This window comes from Rhipicephalus sanguineus, chromosome 9 (assembly GCF_013339695.2).
Source record: "Rhipicephalus sanguineus isolate Rsan-2018 chromosome 9, BIME_Rsan_1.4, whole genome shotgun sequence".
Classification (NCBI taxonomy): Eukaryota; Metazoa; Arthropoda; class Arachnida; order Ixodida; family Ixodidae; genus Rhipicephalus; species Rhipicephalus sanguineus.
Genome location: NC_051184.2, coordinates 60,766,360 through 60,784,340, shown reverse-complemented (window position 1 = coordinate 60,784,340; position 17,981 = coordinate 60,766,360). Strand labels below are relative to the sequence as shown.

Genomic DNA, 17,981 nt, shown 5'->3' with positions numbered 1-17,981 from the left:
GGCCCCGACTGTATGACCTTAATATTTGCCAGGTCCTGGTAAAGTGTAAAGCGTCCCATGTGGTAAAAATTAACCCAGAACCTTCCAATAGGGTATTCTTCATAGCTCACTGTGCAGCTTCATTGATTAAAAAGAAACCGCGTAATTTAACATTTTTTTCTAATGCAGGCCACAAGTCCACTCAGCTTTTTGAGCCACACATACTGCCAGTAACAACATCTCTGGAAACGCCGGCCCTGTGCCGAACGCCAAGCACACCATCGTCGGTGCCACCAACCATCATTGCACCTCCAACTACTCTTGCGCTGCCGGAGAAGGCCAAGAATGCCACTGCGGGGGCCGACGCTGGGGAGGCTCGGCAGCCGGCGTTGATACCACGGCAGCGGCTGCTTTTCTTGCGAGTCGAGGACAAGTCTGTGAGTTTGTCTCCTTAAGCAGACACTAATGAGAAGTTTTACGTAGATTAATTATTCTCTATTAGTATCGGCTACCATTAATGGCTTGGCAGCCATGCCTGATGCCCAGCACTGAAATGTCATTGAAAAGAGCTGCGCTGCTGCATTGTAGTCAAGGCCACGGTGTTAGAAGTACAGGTGGAACGACGCAGCACCGGCGCCATGCGCTCGCTGCGTCGAACTTCGGTTCCTCCGCGCCGTCACGCCGCGAGATGGCAGGAGCAGTCAAGAGGCTCACAGCGGCGCGCGCCGGCCTCTCTCCCGACAAAGCCACGGTGACGAAGCAGTTGTCGCCACATTGCTTCCTCGTTTAATTCTTTTTGTGCGATGGCAGGTCATGCTATTCGAGTGAGAAAGCCGTGAAATGGGCAAAAAGTGTTTCGTGCCGCGGTGCAACTCTGTGTACAAGACCTGCACTGAAAAGTCGATTTTTCTGCACCCCGAGATGCGGAACGCCTGAATGTTTGGCGCCATGCGATTCCGCGCAAGGACCGCGTGCTGCAGTCGACTGATTACGTGTGCGAGAAGCACTTCGAGCCGAGGTACATAACGAAGACGTGGGAAGCAGTGTACAAAGGGCACGTTTGTGTGAGCACATCACGAAAGGCGGCCCTGGCTAATGACGCCGTGCCGACGAAGTATTGAGTTCGTTTTGAGTTCATCGTCTTGAGTTCATCCACGCCGTGAGTTGGCCAGTTTTTTTTAACACCTACGTGCGTGTGCAGTCTTTCTCTCTCCATGCGAAAGCTACGCTTGTTAACAATGAGAATATCTGGGGTTTTACGTGCTGAAACCACGTTATGATTATGAGGCACGCCGTAGCAGAGCTCCACAAATTTCGGCAATGTGGTGTTCTCTAACATGCACTGACATCGTAGAGTACACGGGTCTCTAGCATGCCGCCTCCATCAAAATGCGACCGCCGCGGCTGGGATCGAACTAGGGAACTTCGGTCAGCAGCCGAGTACCGTAACCGGTGTACCATCGCGGTTGACTGGCTACGCTCGTAAAGACTCCGCACACCGTGATCGACGTGTTCCTTGAAAGACGAAGTAGTAACGCTGTCTTCGGGTGACTATGCGAGACATAAACAGTGAAATATATTCCTCTGTTGGCAACAGAGAAGAATCGGGAACATATATCCACCATTCATAATGTCTCCCCTTCTCGCAGTGCCAAACCAGGATGCTTTTTCATATCCTTCGTCGGTGCCTCAAACTTAGCTGCTGGCATTCGCTAAAATTCAGTGTTTTATGCACGACCAGCTGAAAAGTCGTATTCGTGACACATTTCTTTATCCGCGATCAACGACCGCAAGTTACTTCGAATGTTCGCGACAGCAAAGACAGTGTGCATTTTCTGTTGTAATACTACGGCTAATGCGGTATTTTTTCTAACTATCTAAACTATACTTCTACAAAACGAACTAATTTTTGTCATATTTCAGCGTGACGTCACTCTCATATCTTTAATTGTCCGAACGAGGAAAGCATATGTTGAATTTGCCACCGCCAACCTTCGCGGTGGCAAATTCAACATATTCAACAGGTAGCGGCTGTATCGTCCAAATTTCGATTTATTCGAAGCTATTATTTATTTATTTATTTTTGCGCTCGTTATAGTGCGAACGCACAGTTTTTTTATTCATTTCGAGGGGCGGTCGCGGCTCCGAAGCGACCACGCCTGATACCGCTCTTGAGCCACCAGTAGTGTAGCGCCATCTAGGGGCCTGTGAACAAGACGCCACAAACCGCGGACAGAAGTTCGCCGCTTCCGGAGGCGCCGTCGGTCCACCTATAATACTTCTAACACCGTGGTCAAGGCTGAGCTTGGATGGGAATCACTTTTGCCCTATTGTAATAAATTAATATTAACATTTATATATTCAATTTACTGTAATGAAACTGGAATTAGCAGGAAAACTTGCCTAAAAAAACACATTACATCTCAAAGCATATTGATTAGGGATGGGCGAATATTTGGTTGTTTCGAATATTTGAACGATTATTACAGTATTCGAATTCGCTTCAATACGAATTTATATTATTCGAAATTTCGAAGTATTCGAAATGAACGAATACAGTGTAGCCCGGTTATCCGCGATGCGCAGCGCCTATAGGGGCGCCACTGAAAGCCGCGTAGCGGCGGCCGTTGGAACCGCTCGCGGGTCGCGTAGCAGACGCCTCATTTGCGCGCGTGCGATTCGCCGGTTGTGCGCGTCCCAGATAATTACTTTTGCGGCAACAGTGTGCGCAAAAGAGCCGCACTTTATAATAGTGGACATGTGTCCGATGTCACAGCTGTGTGGGACGACAATGTCCCCATACGCGACAAGTGTTTGTCACAGACAATCGACAACAAGCTTCTCCTACGAAGTGGAGCTCATCGTAAGTACACCGCTTTCTTTATAACGTCCCGATCACTAACGCCTGCATGCGTTGACGCGTGAACCAATGTTTTTTCTCGACACAGTAGCTTCGTTTACGTGCCATGTGCTGATATAGTAGATTTTGAGGGAGCGCTGTCGCACCGGCGTATAGATTTCACGGGGTCGGCCACGTGAAGGGTCAGCGTTGGTAAAACTTTGAAACCAGCACGATAAACTTGTGAAAAAATAAATGATAAGCTTGTCATCATCGGTGCAGAAGCGCACAGCGAACATTCTGCACCGATGATCGCATTCCAGTGCCATCAATAGGTAGAATGCAGCCGATTTCGTACAGCACACGTGTGATTCCACGGCGCTTTTTTAAAGGAGCCGTCACCTGCCCTACATTCTCTCGCATTGCGCTTCGCGCCATTCATTTTTCAAGTGAGCCAAGGTATCGCGTCTTATCAGTAATAACAACCTCATGTGAACTGTAGTGTCACAATGCAGGCGAGGCGACCAAGTATAAACGTAGTAGCGTTCGCTGAAAACGTAGCGACAAAAAAGAAGAAATAAAAACACGGTAATCGTTCTAACACTGCCGTAAACAAAGCGCGATTGCTTAGCTTCTACGTCGTACAGCCGCAATCCACCGCCGCCGTCGCTCTCGCTCATGAAATAGCACCGGAAACCTGTAGATGTGCGTTCCTGGCGATTTTTTGTGTGTGTTTGAGCAGCCGACAACGCAGCAGGTATTTTTCGACATCGCTGAGGCCCGCCAGAATCGTTAAATCACGATGAAAAACACATCCATCCGTGCACTCGCGTATAGACGCTCGCAGGAACACTGCTCGCCGGGCCCCGCGAGCGCTTCCGAGCCATGGCGGCAGATGGCGTCGTCGGCACTTTGCGCATCGCCTATAACGAAGTTGGCGGGAGTCTGAAATTACTTTGCTATAACCACTTTTTCGCTATATCTGGACTCTAAAAAAAAATCAAACATTATGCAGACCAAGAAAAATAATTTATTTACACTTTCTGAAAAAAGCGATCAAGGGTCCCTTGCACGCGTTTTGCGAGCACGCGTTTCGGAACACGTTGCTCAACGTTGTCCATCAGATCGCAACTGCCCGGTTCGGTGCACAAGTACATACGCAGCGTGTCGACAGCTGCGAGAGCTGCTCCGGCGGTCCCAGGCTGAGGCGCACCAACGTCGTCACCTTCGCCGTCCAAGGAACTGCTATCTGTGGCCGTTCTCTTTTCGGAGATGCTAGCGGCGAGTTCATCGGTGGTGAGCTCCTCCGTTGCGATGAGGTCTTGATCCGCCAGGGCAAAGTCCAGATAATCCAACCCGCTTGGGACAAGGCTTGCATTGTCCGCGGCCTCCTACAGCTGCCCCAAGCTTGTCACTGCCGCGGCACCATCCGCTGCAACAGCATCGATGTCTGCTGTCGTAAAGTTCGCCGATTCACATGGGCAGGCCTAGCTGCAACCGCGGCAGGTCCAAGCGCGCTGCGATAATCCGCTTTTCACCAGTGAAACAGCACGAGCGAACGAATGCTTCTGCTGCTCAACCGTGGTCAAGTCCAAGCACGCTGCGATAATCCGCTTTTCACCTGTGAACAGAGACACAGCACAACATGTGCGAACGGAACGGCTGCTTCTGCTGACTGAACTGATTGAACACCACGAAAGAAAGAACTGCTTTGCGTGCGACAGGTTTGCGCGGAGCCGTTGGCGGAGTGCCGCAGCCAGGCTTAGGCAGGCCTAGCTGGTGGCGCCATGCCGTGGAAGAAAAGCAATTTAGGAGCGCACCAACTTGCTTCGCTTTTTCACCAAAATGAGGCGCCACAAGCGGAACCGGTCTAAAGCGGTCACAAAGTTTCTGAAGCTGCCCCCACGACCTCCTCTCTGAAGAGAGCAGTACGCCGTGAAACGAGATAAGATCGCGGCGGTCGGCCCGCCTGGCACTGGAAAAAAGAATGGCAAGCGTTCGCGAGATGGCTACCGGGCGACCATGTGGTGCGGTGAAGCAAGCTTTCGAGCCGAGTGGGGCGACGCGGCTGTCGGGAGCCAAGAATTGGCGGTTTTTCGGCCTAGTTGATTCACACGAAAACTCGAAAGGTGGTTTGATGGATTTTTTTTTTTTTTTTGTTCTTGACAAAAACCTCGCTATATCCGCTGAGTCGCATTTTTTTTACTTCGTTAAAAGTGGACTTAAAAGGCATTGCGAAAATTGGGACGGGAAATCAAGATCACTTCGTTATAACCGCTATTTCGCTGTAAGTGGGTTCGTTATAAATGGGCTACACTGTATATGTATGTTTGACCACACATAACCCCCTGTAAAGGTGGTTTCACTGCAGCGTCGGTTTGCTGTACCGTGAAACCACCTTTACAGAGAAATCTGCACTGCCGCGAAGCCACATTTGAAGGTTAGGTGTACACATATTTTAGGGGCGAAGCTCCTTAAGGCGGCACCCGTTCGTCCCTCGTCGTGCTCGTAGTAGTGAGTAACAAGTCTTACCCTTTGACCTCCAAGGTGGTGCCGGTGGGAGATTTCTCCTGTGCGTTGTTGAACAATAAAAAATTCGCAGCGTGCGCGTTAACTAAAAGCCGAATTCTTCTGTCTCTGTAGAAGTGTAAGTGTTAGCTAAAAGCCGACTTCTTCTGTCTCTCATTCCCATTAGCAGCCATTGTTTACCTCCAAGGTAGTGCCTGGTGAGATTTCTCCTGTGCGTGATTAAACAATAAAAATTTTGTTCAAAACGCCGTTGATTGATGAAATAAACCAACGAAAGACGCCAGATGTTTTGTAAAAACAAAACGAAAGAACGCCAGATGTTTCTAAAGCAAAACGAAAAAGACGCCAGCTGCTTAACGAAAGACGCAAGGTGTTTTCTAAAGCAATGGTTTTCTAAACAATGAAAATTCACAGCGTACATGTAAAATTAAAGTGAGCTGCAAGTCGTCATAACTCATCGAACCTTTAGTATAAACGCGCCCGATCTCACGTCGGTGATGATGTACTGGGCAGAATTCACGGAAGATTCACGGTTTACCGATGAACCTCCGCAGCTTCGCCCACTCATCATCATTCACTCCGTGGATATGCTGTGATTTTTTAAGTTTAAAAGCGTGTTATATGGGCTTACATGCGCTAAGTATAGTAATTTTTAAATTGTAACATATTGTACCACTTCTAACTTGCGCCCTACTGCTATTCAAATCTTGATATTGTTCAAGGTTGCTTCCACTTCATTTCAAACAAAAAAGTGACATTCGCTCATACCTAGTTCCAATTCTTAAAAATATTGTGCAAGGGTCATGACAAAAATGTTCATTTTTCATAATAATATGTGCTATATACTATTCGAACTATTCGATTCGAAGTTATTCGACCAAATCACTATTCGCTTCAGATTCGCTTCGAACCTCAAATTTGCTATTCGCCCATCCCTAGTATTGATCATGATTGCAATACCCTGGAGTAACTTGCCAAGGCAAACATGTATGCTAACTCATTTGTTGTCCAAACAATTAACCGCTGGAACAGACTGACTGAAAAGCAGGCGCGTTGTGTGAATGAAGGTGTGTTTTATTCCATGTTAAAAACCCCCTCCACACCCTGCTGTAAAGCCTTGTTGATGCGTAAATGGACTCAACAACATTCACGAGAACTGGTGAACAATGAAAGCTACGGTACGTTGAACTTGCGTAATTGAAATGTCACCTTGGCATCGACTCGCTCATGAATGTTCAACATACCATAACTTTTGTTCAAATGGGTTTGGATCTTCTGTTCTTGTTTCACTGCATACAGCTCTCATACCAGATTACCGATACTATGCCGATTTGCTTCGTAATTCTCACAGATTAGGAGAAAGACTTGCTCATAACAATACAAAAAATATTTGATATTTTAAAAACTACATATTTTATTAGAAATGTAATTGCGTACTTTGAATCGGCTCATAAAAATACCTAAGCTGCGAGTGTTTTATAAAAATTTGCTCAGAAACAAAGAAATGCGTTTCTGAAGCAGGGTCCCCCCTAAAAAGAAATAGAAACTCAGTTGTACCAATCTTGGGAAGAGTTGGAAGGGTTTGATTGACTTTACAAGGAAAATGCATATTTGCAAGACTAACACGTCCCTGTCATTGCGTGCCTGGCACCCCAATTAATTCACTTTTGCACTTCTGTGGCTATTTTTTTTTCTACGCCATCTCTAGCTATGTCTTTCGCAGCCACACAATAAATGTTGGAATTTGGCACCTGTGTAGCACAATCTCGATTTTCTGATCTATCTTCATGCCGTTTACTGCATGTCTTCAAAGCAACAAGTCCAGCTATTTACTGTTTTGAAGGAGATGTTCTTGAAAGCCAATCTTTTTTCTACTAAAAAGTTCAAAAGGCGGATTTTTTTTAGTGACGTTTCTTGGATAATTATATTCTCTCACACTATTAAGTTTCTTATCTTGCATTAGCATCTGTGTTACGGTACTGATCTATCATACCTTCATGTTACATTTCTTAAATTTTATTGTCATAATCCATTCATGGAGTATCTCTCATTACCATGACATTAACATGGTCTGGCTCGCAAACTGCTTTTCTTAAGTTTTAGCGTGACTCTGTACTTGGCAACCTTGGCCCCCATTGGGGCCAAGGTTGCCAGACCCGTGCTCTAGGGTGATTGTCATTACCTTTAAGCCTTGTGTTAATACTCTAGCGGACTTACTTCCTAATGCCACACAGTTCGTGTTGTTCTAAAATTCACATTGAAAAATAACATTTGGTTCCTATGCCAATGGCTCTGCATCTGCCTGCTCCTAGTGAGGACCACTCCAGAATCTGACCAGAAAAGTTAAGTTGCTTCAAACTTTGCCATTGTTGTTGGTTGCAGTTAACCCTGTACCTGTACAACTGGACGTCGGACCAGGGCCAGGAGCTGTTCAAGTTGCTGGGTCAATTGGTCGAGTGGCAGGACCTGCGCAACGACTTCTTGCGCAGCATTGTTGTCCAGAAGATGGGACTGTTCTTCCACCAACCATTGATGAATGCCACCACTCCGTGTCCGCGACAGCAGCCACAGCAACAGGTCAGCTAGTCCTTTGTTGGGACTCTTTAGGTTGTACAGCAGAACCACGTTGATACGTTCCTGTTTCGCGCGATTTCCCTCTGGCAACGTTTGCGATATCGTTATCAAGCGGTACTGCGCAATGTAATAGTGAAGTCAGATTGTACATTTTCCCAGATAGTACGTTTTCTCCTGCGTCTTTTTCAAAAACATATCTTCTACTGTAATTGGGATTCACGAGACCATTGGGAAATACATGAAGCAGTCGAATTGCCTTCTTTTCTCCCAGAGCTTGGGCGAGCAATTCTTTAATCTCGACTCAGGATTTCAATGAGAGGACTTGTCTTTGCTGTAGTGAAGACGATTCCTTTGTCACGACTTCGAAAGAGTGAAAAGCTGAGCTATTTGATTTGCATTTGTGGTGTTGAAATGTTAAGACAGGTATACTCTGAGATTGAGACATGATGATCTGTACTGTACACAATCCTTGACACAATGTAATCGGTCCACTAGTTGAAACCTTTGTGCCATGTCCATACTTGCCAACTCTAATTGTCCGGGAGACCCCTGAATTTTGACCTAATCTCCCGATTGTACGAATGCTATCTCGAATCTCCCGAAAAGTGGCCAAAAAGTGGAAAACTTTTGCGTCTGTCTGTCTGTCTTGGCCCCCGTTCCACGCATAGTTTTGGCAGGAAGCGTTGATGCATCTGCGTTAATAAGGCGCGTTGTTAATTTGAAACCTGTCACAACGCCGGGCACTTCAGATCGCCAACTGCCACGCCAACTGTCAATGGAGATCAGTTGGTTCAGTAGAAGGGGGATGTGCACGCCACGGCGGTGGTGTGTGCGGAAATGGGTTGTGGGCGACCTCTGCAAGGATCACTAGCTACCACCACTGAAAACAGGTCTTTCACGAGCGCAGCAGGCAGGCATCTTTCTAGAGGAGGCGTTGTAAGCACGACCGGGTTTGGAGGAAGTTCAAGTGCATTTTGTACGCTAGGCCTACGGCACCTACCTAAGCGTCAGTTGTGCTTGTTACGTGGTTGTGGGGGTTGCGTGTTTCCCCGAGTTCAGTTGGAAGGTTGATAGTGGTGTCAAAAGCAAAGAAGTACTTGCAAGTGTTTCTGGACTCATATGCAGCTGAGTTTCCGTGCTTTGTGATTTCGCGGAAAGGTGGCAAGTACAGATTCTGTACCACGTGCTCCTGTGATGTAAGTGTTTTGCACGGCGACAAGGCCGACATAAAAGTGCACGTCGCTTTACAGAAGCAAAGAAAACTGCCCCCCCCCCCCCTCCCCACTCGCTGCGGTCTCTCGAATTTTCATGCTGCTGGGTTGGCAGGTATGCATGTCTTGGCAAGCTTTGCAAAGCCATTATGTTCTGTGCACTGTTTGGGAACTATTTGCTGGTTACGTGAGTTCTCCGCTAGAACTGGACACTTTGCCAGGGCCATCACATGTCGCTGCTTGGCAGTCACATTCTCTACCGCATGTCCGGCACTGCCAGCAAGAACACACATGGCTATCGAGAGACAAGAAGTTACAGTATTGGCAAATTGTCAGCATCCATTAAAGCACCTATGTGTTTCGTAGACCAAACAGACATTGTAAGAGCATTCAAGCATATAATTAACGAATAAAGTAAGTCAGGACATAGAGCTTCACATGCCTTGATGACTGTTGTCATGCCAGTCAATCAACGATGGACTGACATGCCATATTTAGCCATCTTTGTAGTGTTATGAGATCTGTTGAGCCAAACACCTCCATGCAATTGAGATACGTCCCTTGTGTCATAACTAAACATACATGTGCATCTGCTGCTCTAGAGGTAGTGTCATCATTGATGCAACTATCAGTGCTCACCATACATTACAGGTACCAAGGCTGCATGAATGGTCATTGACCAAATCTGCTACAAACTGAACAGTGCCTGTAGCAAACCGAATCAGACATTGAACACTTTCGAGCAGTTTTCGAATATACTGAACTGCCTCTTTCACCTTCTCTCAAAACACCTTAGCATAATCAAAAAAGTTAGTAAATTTCCATTATTACTCAGCATTGTTTATTAATAGCTCAACTTGAGCATTATCAACAAGTAGCCGGTTAGTTTTCACACGTGGGACTTATTGGTAAGTTTGAATGATAGCAATTTAGTCTAAAAAGCTTGGCACCCTGGTTGACATATGCAACTTTTCATGTTTTACTTCTCATGTTTTATATCTGCTAGAACCGTCCTGCTCTGCAAAGAAAGCCTTGGCTTAACGCTTGTTTCAGGCAGCGACGGGCCAGCAGCTTCACAGCATGGCCGTAGCAACCCAGACCCCGGCACCGACGTCCGGCATGACGAGCAACCTGTGGGCTTTCCTGGACCACATGATCTCACGCCACAACCCTCCAAGCCGCCACCAGGAGGCTGCAGCTGCAGCAACCAAGCTCGCGGTGCACAACATTGTCGGTCAGGTCCTGCGAGGCGTGAAGCCGAAGACGCCCATGCAGGCAGCCCCGTATGCAACCTGTGACGACCCTGTGATTCGACATGGACGTCAGGTGCAGGACATGCGAGGGCTACGCAGAAGAGGTGAGTAGTGCTTTAATATAACTGTGGGTAAGTGGAGTAGACTGAAACATAGGAAGGATAGGAAATGTAGGGACATAAACCAGGTGAATATTCAGTTTGCTACCCTGTGCATATGTAAGGGTAGGGGGGGGGGGTCAGTAAAAGGAGGGAGAGATGGAACACTCCATGCACATAGTAGAGTTACAAACGGTCACTAAGGCCACCGTTCCTACATAACTGCAGCATTGTACAAATCGCTTTCTCTGCCATCGATGGATGGGGCTCAAAGACAAAAAAAATCACGCCATATCCACGAAGTGAATGCTGATTGAGGAGCTGGCTCAGAGATAATCGGGTAAAGCGTGAATGCTCCGTACAATTCCTCTACTGTCATATAAAAACATCACACGTTGTTATAGTAGCGATTGTGGTCAAGTTGTTGTCGAACCACAAGCAGTCGCGGACCTTGCAGCTGTGGCCATATGTGTGGACGAGGAAATCGAGGTAATGTGGTTTTGCCTGCGTTAGTCTCATCATCAAGGCACTCGAAGAACAAAAGGAAGAAGACTTCTCTTTCACGCGAGCGTGCGCATGCTACAGTTGGCTATGCTATATGTAGTTTTGCCTGCATTAATATCATCATCAAGGCGCTCGAAGAACAAGAGGAAGAAGACTTCTCTTTCGCTTGAGTGTGCGCATGCTACAGTTAGCTATGCTATATGTGGTTTTGCCTGCGTTAATATCATCATCAAGGCGCTCGAAGAGGAAGAAGACTTCTCTTTCGCGCGAGCTGCGCCGGTAGTGGTCGCGTCTGGAACTAAGGTTACGCTTACGACGCGGGACTTTGCCCCAGCTTAAGAACCTGGTGAGCCAGCTCCTAAAAGAGCACTTCAGTGTCCATCTCATTTGTGTTTGCATACCTTGGGTCATTTATTTGTCATGCCTTGCTGCTAGGTTAGTGGGAAATGGAGAACAGCACACCACGTATTACCATATTCATACTGCCGTCACGTCACCAGGACAGCATTGTTCTCTCTAAACCATAGAGTTTCTTACAATAACCTAGAGAGGAAAGTGGCACTGTGATCGTTCAACCATCATGGGAATGATGGGAAGTACAGGCTTCGGATTGGATAACGTTAGCTAGCGAACTGTCTACGGATTTTTTTCTACAGTTTCAGTTTTGTTCTTCACGAGGCGTGGGTAGTGGTGTGTGTTTCAAAGCACTCCAGCAGCGCCTTTGTTGTTCAAAGAGGCTGAAGACCGCTAGATATTTTGATTTGCTGTTTCGTTGCAGCTTTACAGGTTGTATATGGCAGTTTTAGTAAAGCGTCGTGCACTCACCGCAGCGCATAGATGTAGCGTCGCATGACAATGCAGGAAATTGCATAGAGTTCATGTTTTTATATAAGTGCCGACAGACGCACCTGGCATTGCAGCAGACAATACGTTTAGTGTTTCTCACTCAATACAGCACTGTTATCTCCATAAATAGATAGTGCGTATTTTCGAGGAAAAAACAAGCGTGTTTGTTTTCAAATGTTGAAAAAAATAATTCATTATTTGGTGATGCCAAATCTGGAACACAATTGCAGAGCAATGAATACCCTGGTGGTTGAATTGGTCCAGATTTCACTTCCATCTCACGGTCACGCAAACTTTTTGTCATAAGTTTTACGTACAAAAGAATAAAACAAGTTTTAATTGAAGGTAATGTCGTATCACTTTGTTTTACACTCGTCAAACAAGCGTCGTGAATCTCAAGAACCTAATCCATCCGAAGCAGATCCAAAGCCTGTACTTCCCATCATTCCCACGGTGGTTGAAGCGCCGCTCAAGGAGCCCGCGTAGACACTAGCGCCGGATTCCCCTCTAGGTATTATTGTAAGAAACTCTATGTCTCTAAACCAACGTGTTGTGCCATCTGGTAATGCACTGTGCAACTAAACTAAACATTATTGCATGGTCGTCTACAGTAAAACCCCGCTGATACGTTTTTGAAGGGACCGTAGGAAATGAACGTAAGAGACGGCCAATGCAAGAGCCGAAAAACAGGAAAAACGGCAAAATATTTAGTGGTACAGAATTTTATTTCAATGCTTACGCGTGAAAAAACCGTGTAACGTTGCCTGGTGCTTTTACTCATGTCCGAGCAGCACGAAAAGTTTTTCGAGCACCTGCAGTCTCACATCCTTTTCATAAATCTAGTGCCACCACGGCCTACACCTGACAAGCGATTGCTTATGGCGATGCCTTCGCGAGATTGTCGCTGGTTGCGTCAGTGTCGCCGAGTGATACTGTAGGACCATTGGCATAGTGTCGGACCACTGTGGCTTGTAGTAAACGGTCGAACGCCTCGCGAAAGTAGAAATACCCCCGAAAGCGGCTCCACCAACTCCTAAATTTCGTCACTGGTGCACACACTGGCGCACTCAGCCACAGTCTAGTCGACGGAGAGAAACGCAGAGCTGGGGACGGCGTCATCCGTGATTTTTTTTAGCACCAACAGCTGTAGGCGTGAAAGAACTAAGCACACACAAGCACGACCAGCGCGGCGAGTCCAACAGCGAACCGCGCGCACGACTACGTGAACTCCAACCAGCTCGAACAACTCCGACAAATAAACGCAAACGCGATGAACGCGATGGCAGAAGTAAATGCCAATCTCGGAGGCCTTGCTTTCCCGAGCACTTACGTCATAGACGCCATCTTTGCAATACAGATCTCGAAGGCTATGCTTTTGTTTGTGTCAACCGAAAGTATCTGTCGCTTGCGCTTCTCATGCGGGTAATGTTACGGTCAAACCAGGCCAAGCTGCGTGAAAAGTCACCATGGCCGGTCTCTTAGGTACTCACACGGTCGGCTCGGAGTGCACTTCGCAACGTATCATACGGGAACGGTCTCACAGTTACGACGTAACAGTGGGGTCCCCACTACATTGTACCCTATGGGAGCTATGCCGTGACCGGCGGAAAACGATGTAACAGCCGGGAAAACGCATCAGAAAGGAACGTAACAGCGGGGTTCTACTGTAGCTGCAAAATGCCTTGCAAAACAGTTGTTCCCACTGTGCATAAAGCTGCCTAATTTTCTTGGATCCTTCTTATAATTAATCCTTTCGTTAACAGTATCCACATTAATGCTTTGAATGATATAATGGTCATGGAATAAAACCGGTTAATTTGTAGAAATTTGTGGCTGAAGGCACAAATAGAACAGCTTGAAAATAAAAAGCACAGGTGGTACAAGCACTAACGAAGGCTGCATTCATGCTGTTTCTGTTCTGTTTGTGCCATTGATGCTTTTTATTATAAGTGGTTAGCATGGCTCAACACCGTTTCTAAACTTTTTTCAGCCATTGTGTTATGTGTAACTAGCAAATGAGAAAGGTTGAACTGCTGCAGCTGCTGTCTGGATGACGTAGCCTAGTCAGGCACCTTTTGGGCCTTTCGCTACATCTCCAAAGGCAATTATAAATTGTCTTGAATAAAGCTTGAATCAATCGATCAATCGATTACCTTACCTCATACAGTTGCAGGCAGCGAGCAGTTACTCCTGATGTCACTTTTATAATGTTTGTGGTCACAAGGATTCCTTTCTGATAACAAAGATTTGTTTTGTGGTAACAAGGTTCAGGCAGAATTGTGGGGTGTCAGTTGCTTTCTCCACTATGCAAACAAAGTATTGTATTTTGTTTTTTTTAGGCTGCCTAAACCTTGTCTTCCTAATATGACTACTATAATCTATGCTGCAATCAGCTGTTAAGGATTGTAGAAACCAAAGCCCCTTGTTTGCAAGGCATTTGTCTCACTTGTGATTGCTCCTGTGTCATGTTGCTTCTACGTGTGTGATTACAAATGTGATTACACTGCCTGTAAAACCACTGCTCTTATTCTGTTCCAGAACTTGTGGAGTTTCAACGCATCTACGATGACAAGGGCACCAGTGCCAACCTTCTTGTCATGGTAAGCCGTCTTGAATAAGAGTACGAAGTACAGTAAAACCTTCTTTATGTGTTCTTAATTTGTTACGTTTCCCCAGCTCTTACGCTTTGAAATGCCAGTCCCGTTTGATTCACTTAGGGTCATGCGTATTAGCTTCTCATATTTTTACATTTTCCATCACGACTGCTACATTCAGAAAATTGTGACTGTGCCTATGTTGACTGCTTCATGTTGTCGCTGGAAATGGTGGCAGCTCCTGCCATTTGGGGCCATCTATACAAATAACATCAAAATTGCCTATTGTGTTTTACTGGCACCTAGCCAGGTTGCTAGTTGCCAGTTGGGCTATATGTGCAGACATATACTCTTTTGAAGAGAATATATACCTGCATGCCACTAAGGCTGTGTAAATCTTCTTGTGGGCGTTACATTTCCCGGATTGCACATTCTGTTATGTGATCCCTTGATTAAAGTAGCAGCTGTGTTCTGGTGTACATCAAGTCAGTGGAGCGCACGGAGCACGAAACTCCATTTTGTGTTCTCTGCACTCATCTAAGCAATCTTAAACAAAGCAAAAGCTTTGTAATTAAACATGTGCTGTGGAATAATTATGTGATACAAGGCCATCATCTGGTCAACTAAACAATCGTTGGCCTGGTATCGGTGTTCTCAAGGCTTCGTCTCTCGTGCCCCTCGCAGGAGAAGATGCTGACACAGGTGAAGAAAGAAGCCCGCCTGGTCCACTACTGTCTGACACCGCTGCTGTTCAGCCCGACGTGGCGGCTCAAGGTTGCCCAGGTGCGCGACCACACCCTCGAGGCTGCCATCGCGTCCGGCGTCCCACAAGACTGCCCCGCCGGGCATGACCAACAACCACCCACAGGCCAGGTGAGTCTGGTGGGTGGTGTGGCACAGAGCGCTGCTTAGGTAAGGTAGCCAGGCAGGCATGGGCGAATATTTGAGCAAACATTACGGCATTCGAATACGCTTCGGCACAAATTTGAAATTTCCGAAATTTGGGAAGTATTTGAAATGAACGATAGAAATACATTTCACCGCATGTAACCGACTGAAAATGTGGTTTCACTGCGGCAGGGGCTGCTATGCGATGAAACCACCCATCTAGAAGAAATGCCCACTGCCGCAAAGCCACACTTCAAGGTTAAGTGTACGTATTAGATATTGCCTGCACCTTGGTTATTATTCTCTATTTTTTAAGTTCGAAAACATGTTGTAAGGCCTTATATGTGCTAAGTATAGCAAATTGTAGAACGTAACGTATTTTATCACTTATACCAACCCTTTTTATCACCAACCCTCAGTATCCATTCCGTTATTTATCTGACCACCGGTTCAGTTGTCTGTCCTAATATTTGATCGTGACACACTGGTTGACTGAAGCACAAAAAATTTGGATAAAACTTGCGTTACAATTGTGTACATGTAGATGCTATAAAAGGATGCTGTTGTTGCTGAGAAAACATGCATTGTGTTCTCTCTTTAGTGGTGCACCGAGCAAGTTGCATGACATTAATGCAAATGGTATATAATGAGCCTTTGGCTACACATTGCAGCCTTCTCTTGTGCTTATTTTAGCCATAGTAGGGCACTGCATCAGAATAAAGGTTGATCAGAAAAGGAAAACAGGGTGCTCGACTTCTAAGAGGCTCCTTGTACAAGGTACAAAAAGAGCTCCCCGGTGTGTGTCTAAGGCGTTCAACTGTAAATACACAAATAGACGGTAATGTTGGTGTAAGATGCTGAAGGGCTTCTCTCTCTCGTCTCACATTTGTGTCATTTCATGAAATTAAACGAGTCAGAGTGTCTTGTGTCACTTAGCATCTTCATTTCCTGCAGGCTATAACCTTAAACGAGTCCATTGTATAAGTCATACCTAGAGCTGACTGTTGAGTAATGTTTACCAAACACTTCTACAGGTTGTTTGTCCACCATTCACAAAGTAAGGAATGATCGCAAAATGGACACATCAATGCTTTGTCAATCCTCTTTTGCTCACTGCAACACACCACCATTTTGTCGTAGTCGGCGCTGCCTTTTTTTGTTGAACACGAGAACCCACACTGACGCGTTTCTGCACGTTAAAATGGTGCAGCGCACGCGGCACAGCTCTGGCGGTAGCCAGAAGAGCGTCGGCGGAGACGCGTCCAACGTCGCAGCCTCGCGGAGGATGCGCCGGTCGAGTGGGGTGCCCTCGGTAACCTCGGGCGGCAGCGGAGGGGCCGGCGGCGGGCAGCAGTTGTCGCCCAAGCAGCACCGGCGCTCCGCCAACGAGGAGACGTGGCACATGACCGTGTGCAGCCACTACATCCAGGAGTACATCCAGTACCTACAGAACCTGGGATTCATGGCTATCCAGACCAAGCACACCGCATCGCGCAAGTCCAGGTGTGTGCTAGCAGGCGGCCTCCGGTTTTCAGTACTCTTTCAAAATCACGCCATTACTCATGCACAACTCACACACAAGAAAAGCACAGCCGATATTTGAAAAATGTCGTGATCCACTAACAGCATTCCACATTCTAATTGCATGCCTACATATCGAAATGCAAAGACAGAAGCATTTCAATGAACTATACAAAATGCACATGCCTTTATACCCAATCTTCATTTTAGGGGACAATTCACTTGTGCCTCTTGCAAATGTTATAAAATCTTTTAATGAATCAACAAACTTCAAATAATGTAGGTTTCGCTGTTTTACCATTGACTTCTCTAACACCTTGCTTTTGGCACAGTGTAGCCTGAATCGTTTTTTGTGCCGGTAAACCCAAACTAACTAACTAAATCTTGCACCATACAGTTGAATTTGACAATACAGTCAATACAGTTGAATTTGACAAATCATTCCTGCAAAAGCCCAAAAGCGTAATCGGCAAATCTCAATATAATGAAACTCAATGCAACTAAATTCTCAATACAGTAAAATCTCGTTAATTCGACCCCCGTTAATTCGGAATTTCGGTTAATTCGGACGCGGCGTCTGGTCCCGGCCAAAATGTGCATTGTTCTATGGCTGAGAACTCTCATTAATTCGGACAGATTCGACCGCGCTTCGGTTAATTCGAACTCCCGACCGAGGTCGGGTCGAGACGGGGAAGCAGCAGCGGATACCGCCACGGCCGCGGTTCGGATATAATTCGGATTCGCAGCCGAAATCGACGGCGCATCTGAACAATTTCGAGATCGGATCATGGCCTCCGAGATTTAAAACGAGGTAACGAGATCGGATTATGGCCTCCGAGATTTAAAACGAGCTTTGCATCTCGGAGGCACATACACAATGAAAGGCAGTGCATCGCTACTGTCATCAGCAACAGGCAACATGGCGACGGTCCGTCCGCATTATCAACGCTACAGTTACAGCATGGGTTACGGTCCCTAGAATATCGGACCGTACTAGCCACTGTATCAACGCGATCAGCCAGCCATGAGTGGTGGATGATAAGAATAGCATAGAATATGGCATAAGGCATCGTTCCGCGATAGCACCCCTGGTGTTCCGCAACGTGCGCGGTGAAGCGTTGTGCAGGCCTGGCGTTCCGGACTTT

At 46.5% G+C, this 17,981-nt stretch overlaps 1 protein-coding gene across 1 annotated transcript in view; it reads left to right on the top strand.

The window, feature by feature from the left end:
* The window catches only part of LOC119405229 (KICSTOR complex protein SZT2-like), a 229,536-nt gene that overhangs the window by 171,171 nt on the left and 40,384 nt on the right, over nt 1-17,981 (top strand). Inside the window, 6 exon segments of the mRNA XM_049419447.1 lie at nt 169-416; nt 7,730-7,924; nt 10,186-10,489; nt 14,372-14,433; nt 15,112-15,300; nt 16,526-16,818. Of these exon segments, the coding sequence (XP_049275404.1) occupies nt 169-416; nt 7,730-7,924; nt 10,186-10,489; nt 14,372-14,433; nt 15,112-15,300; nt 16,526-16,818 (1,291 nt within the window).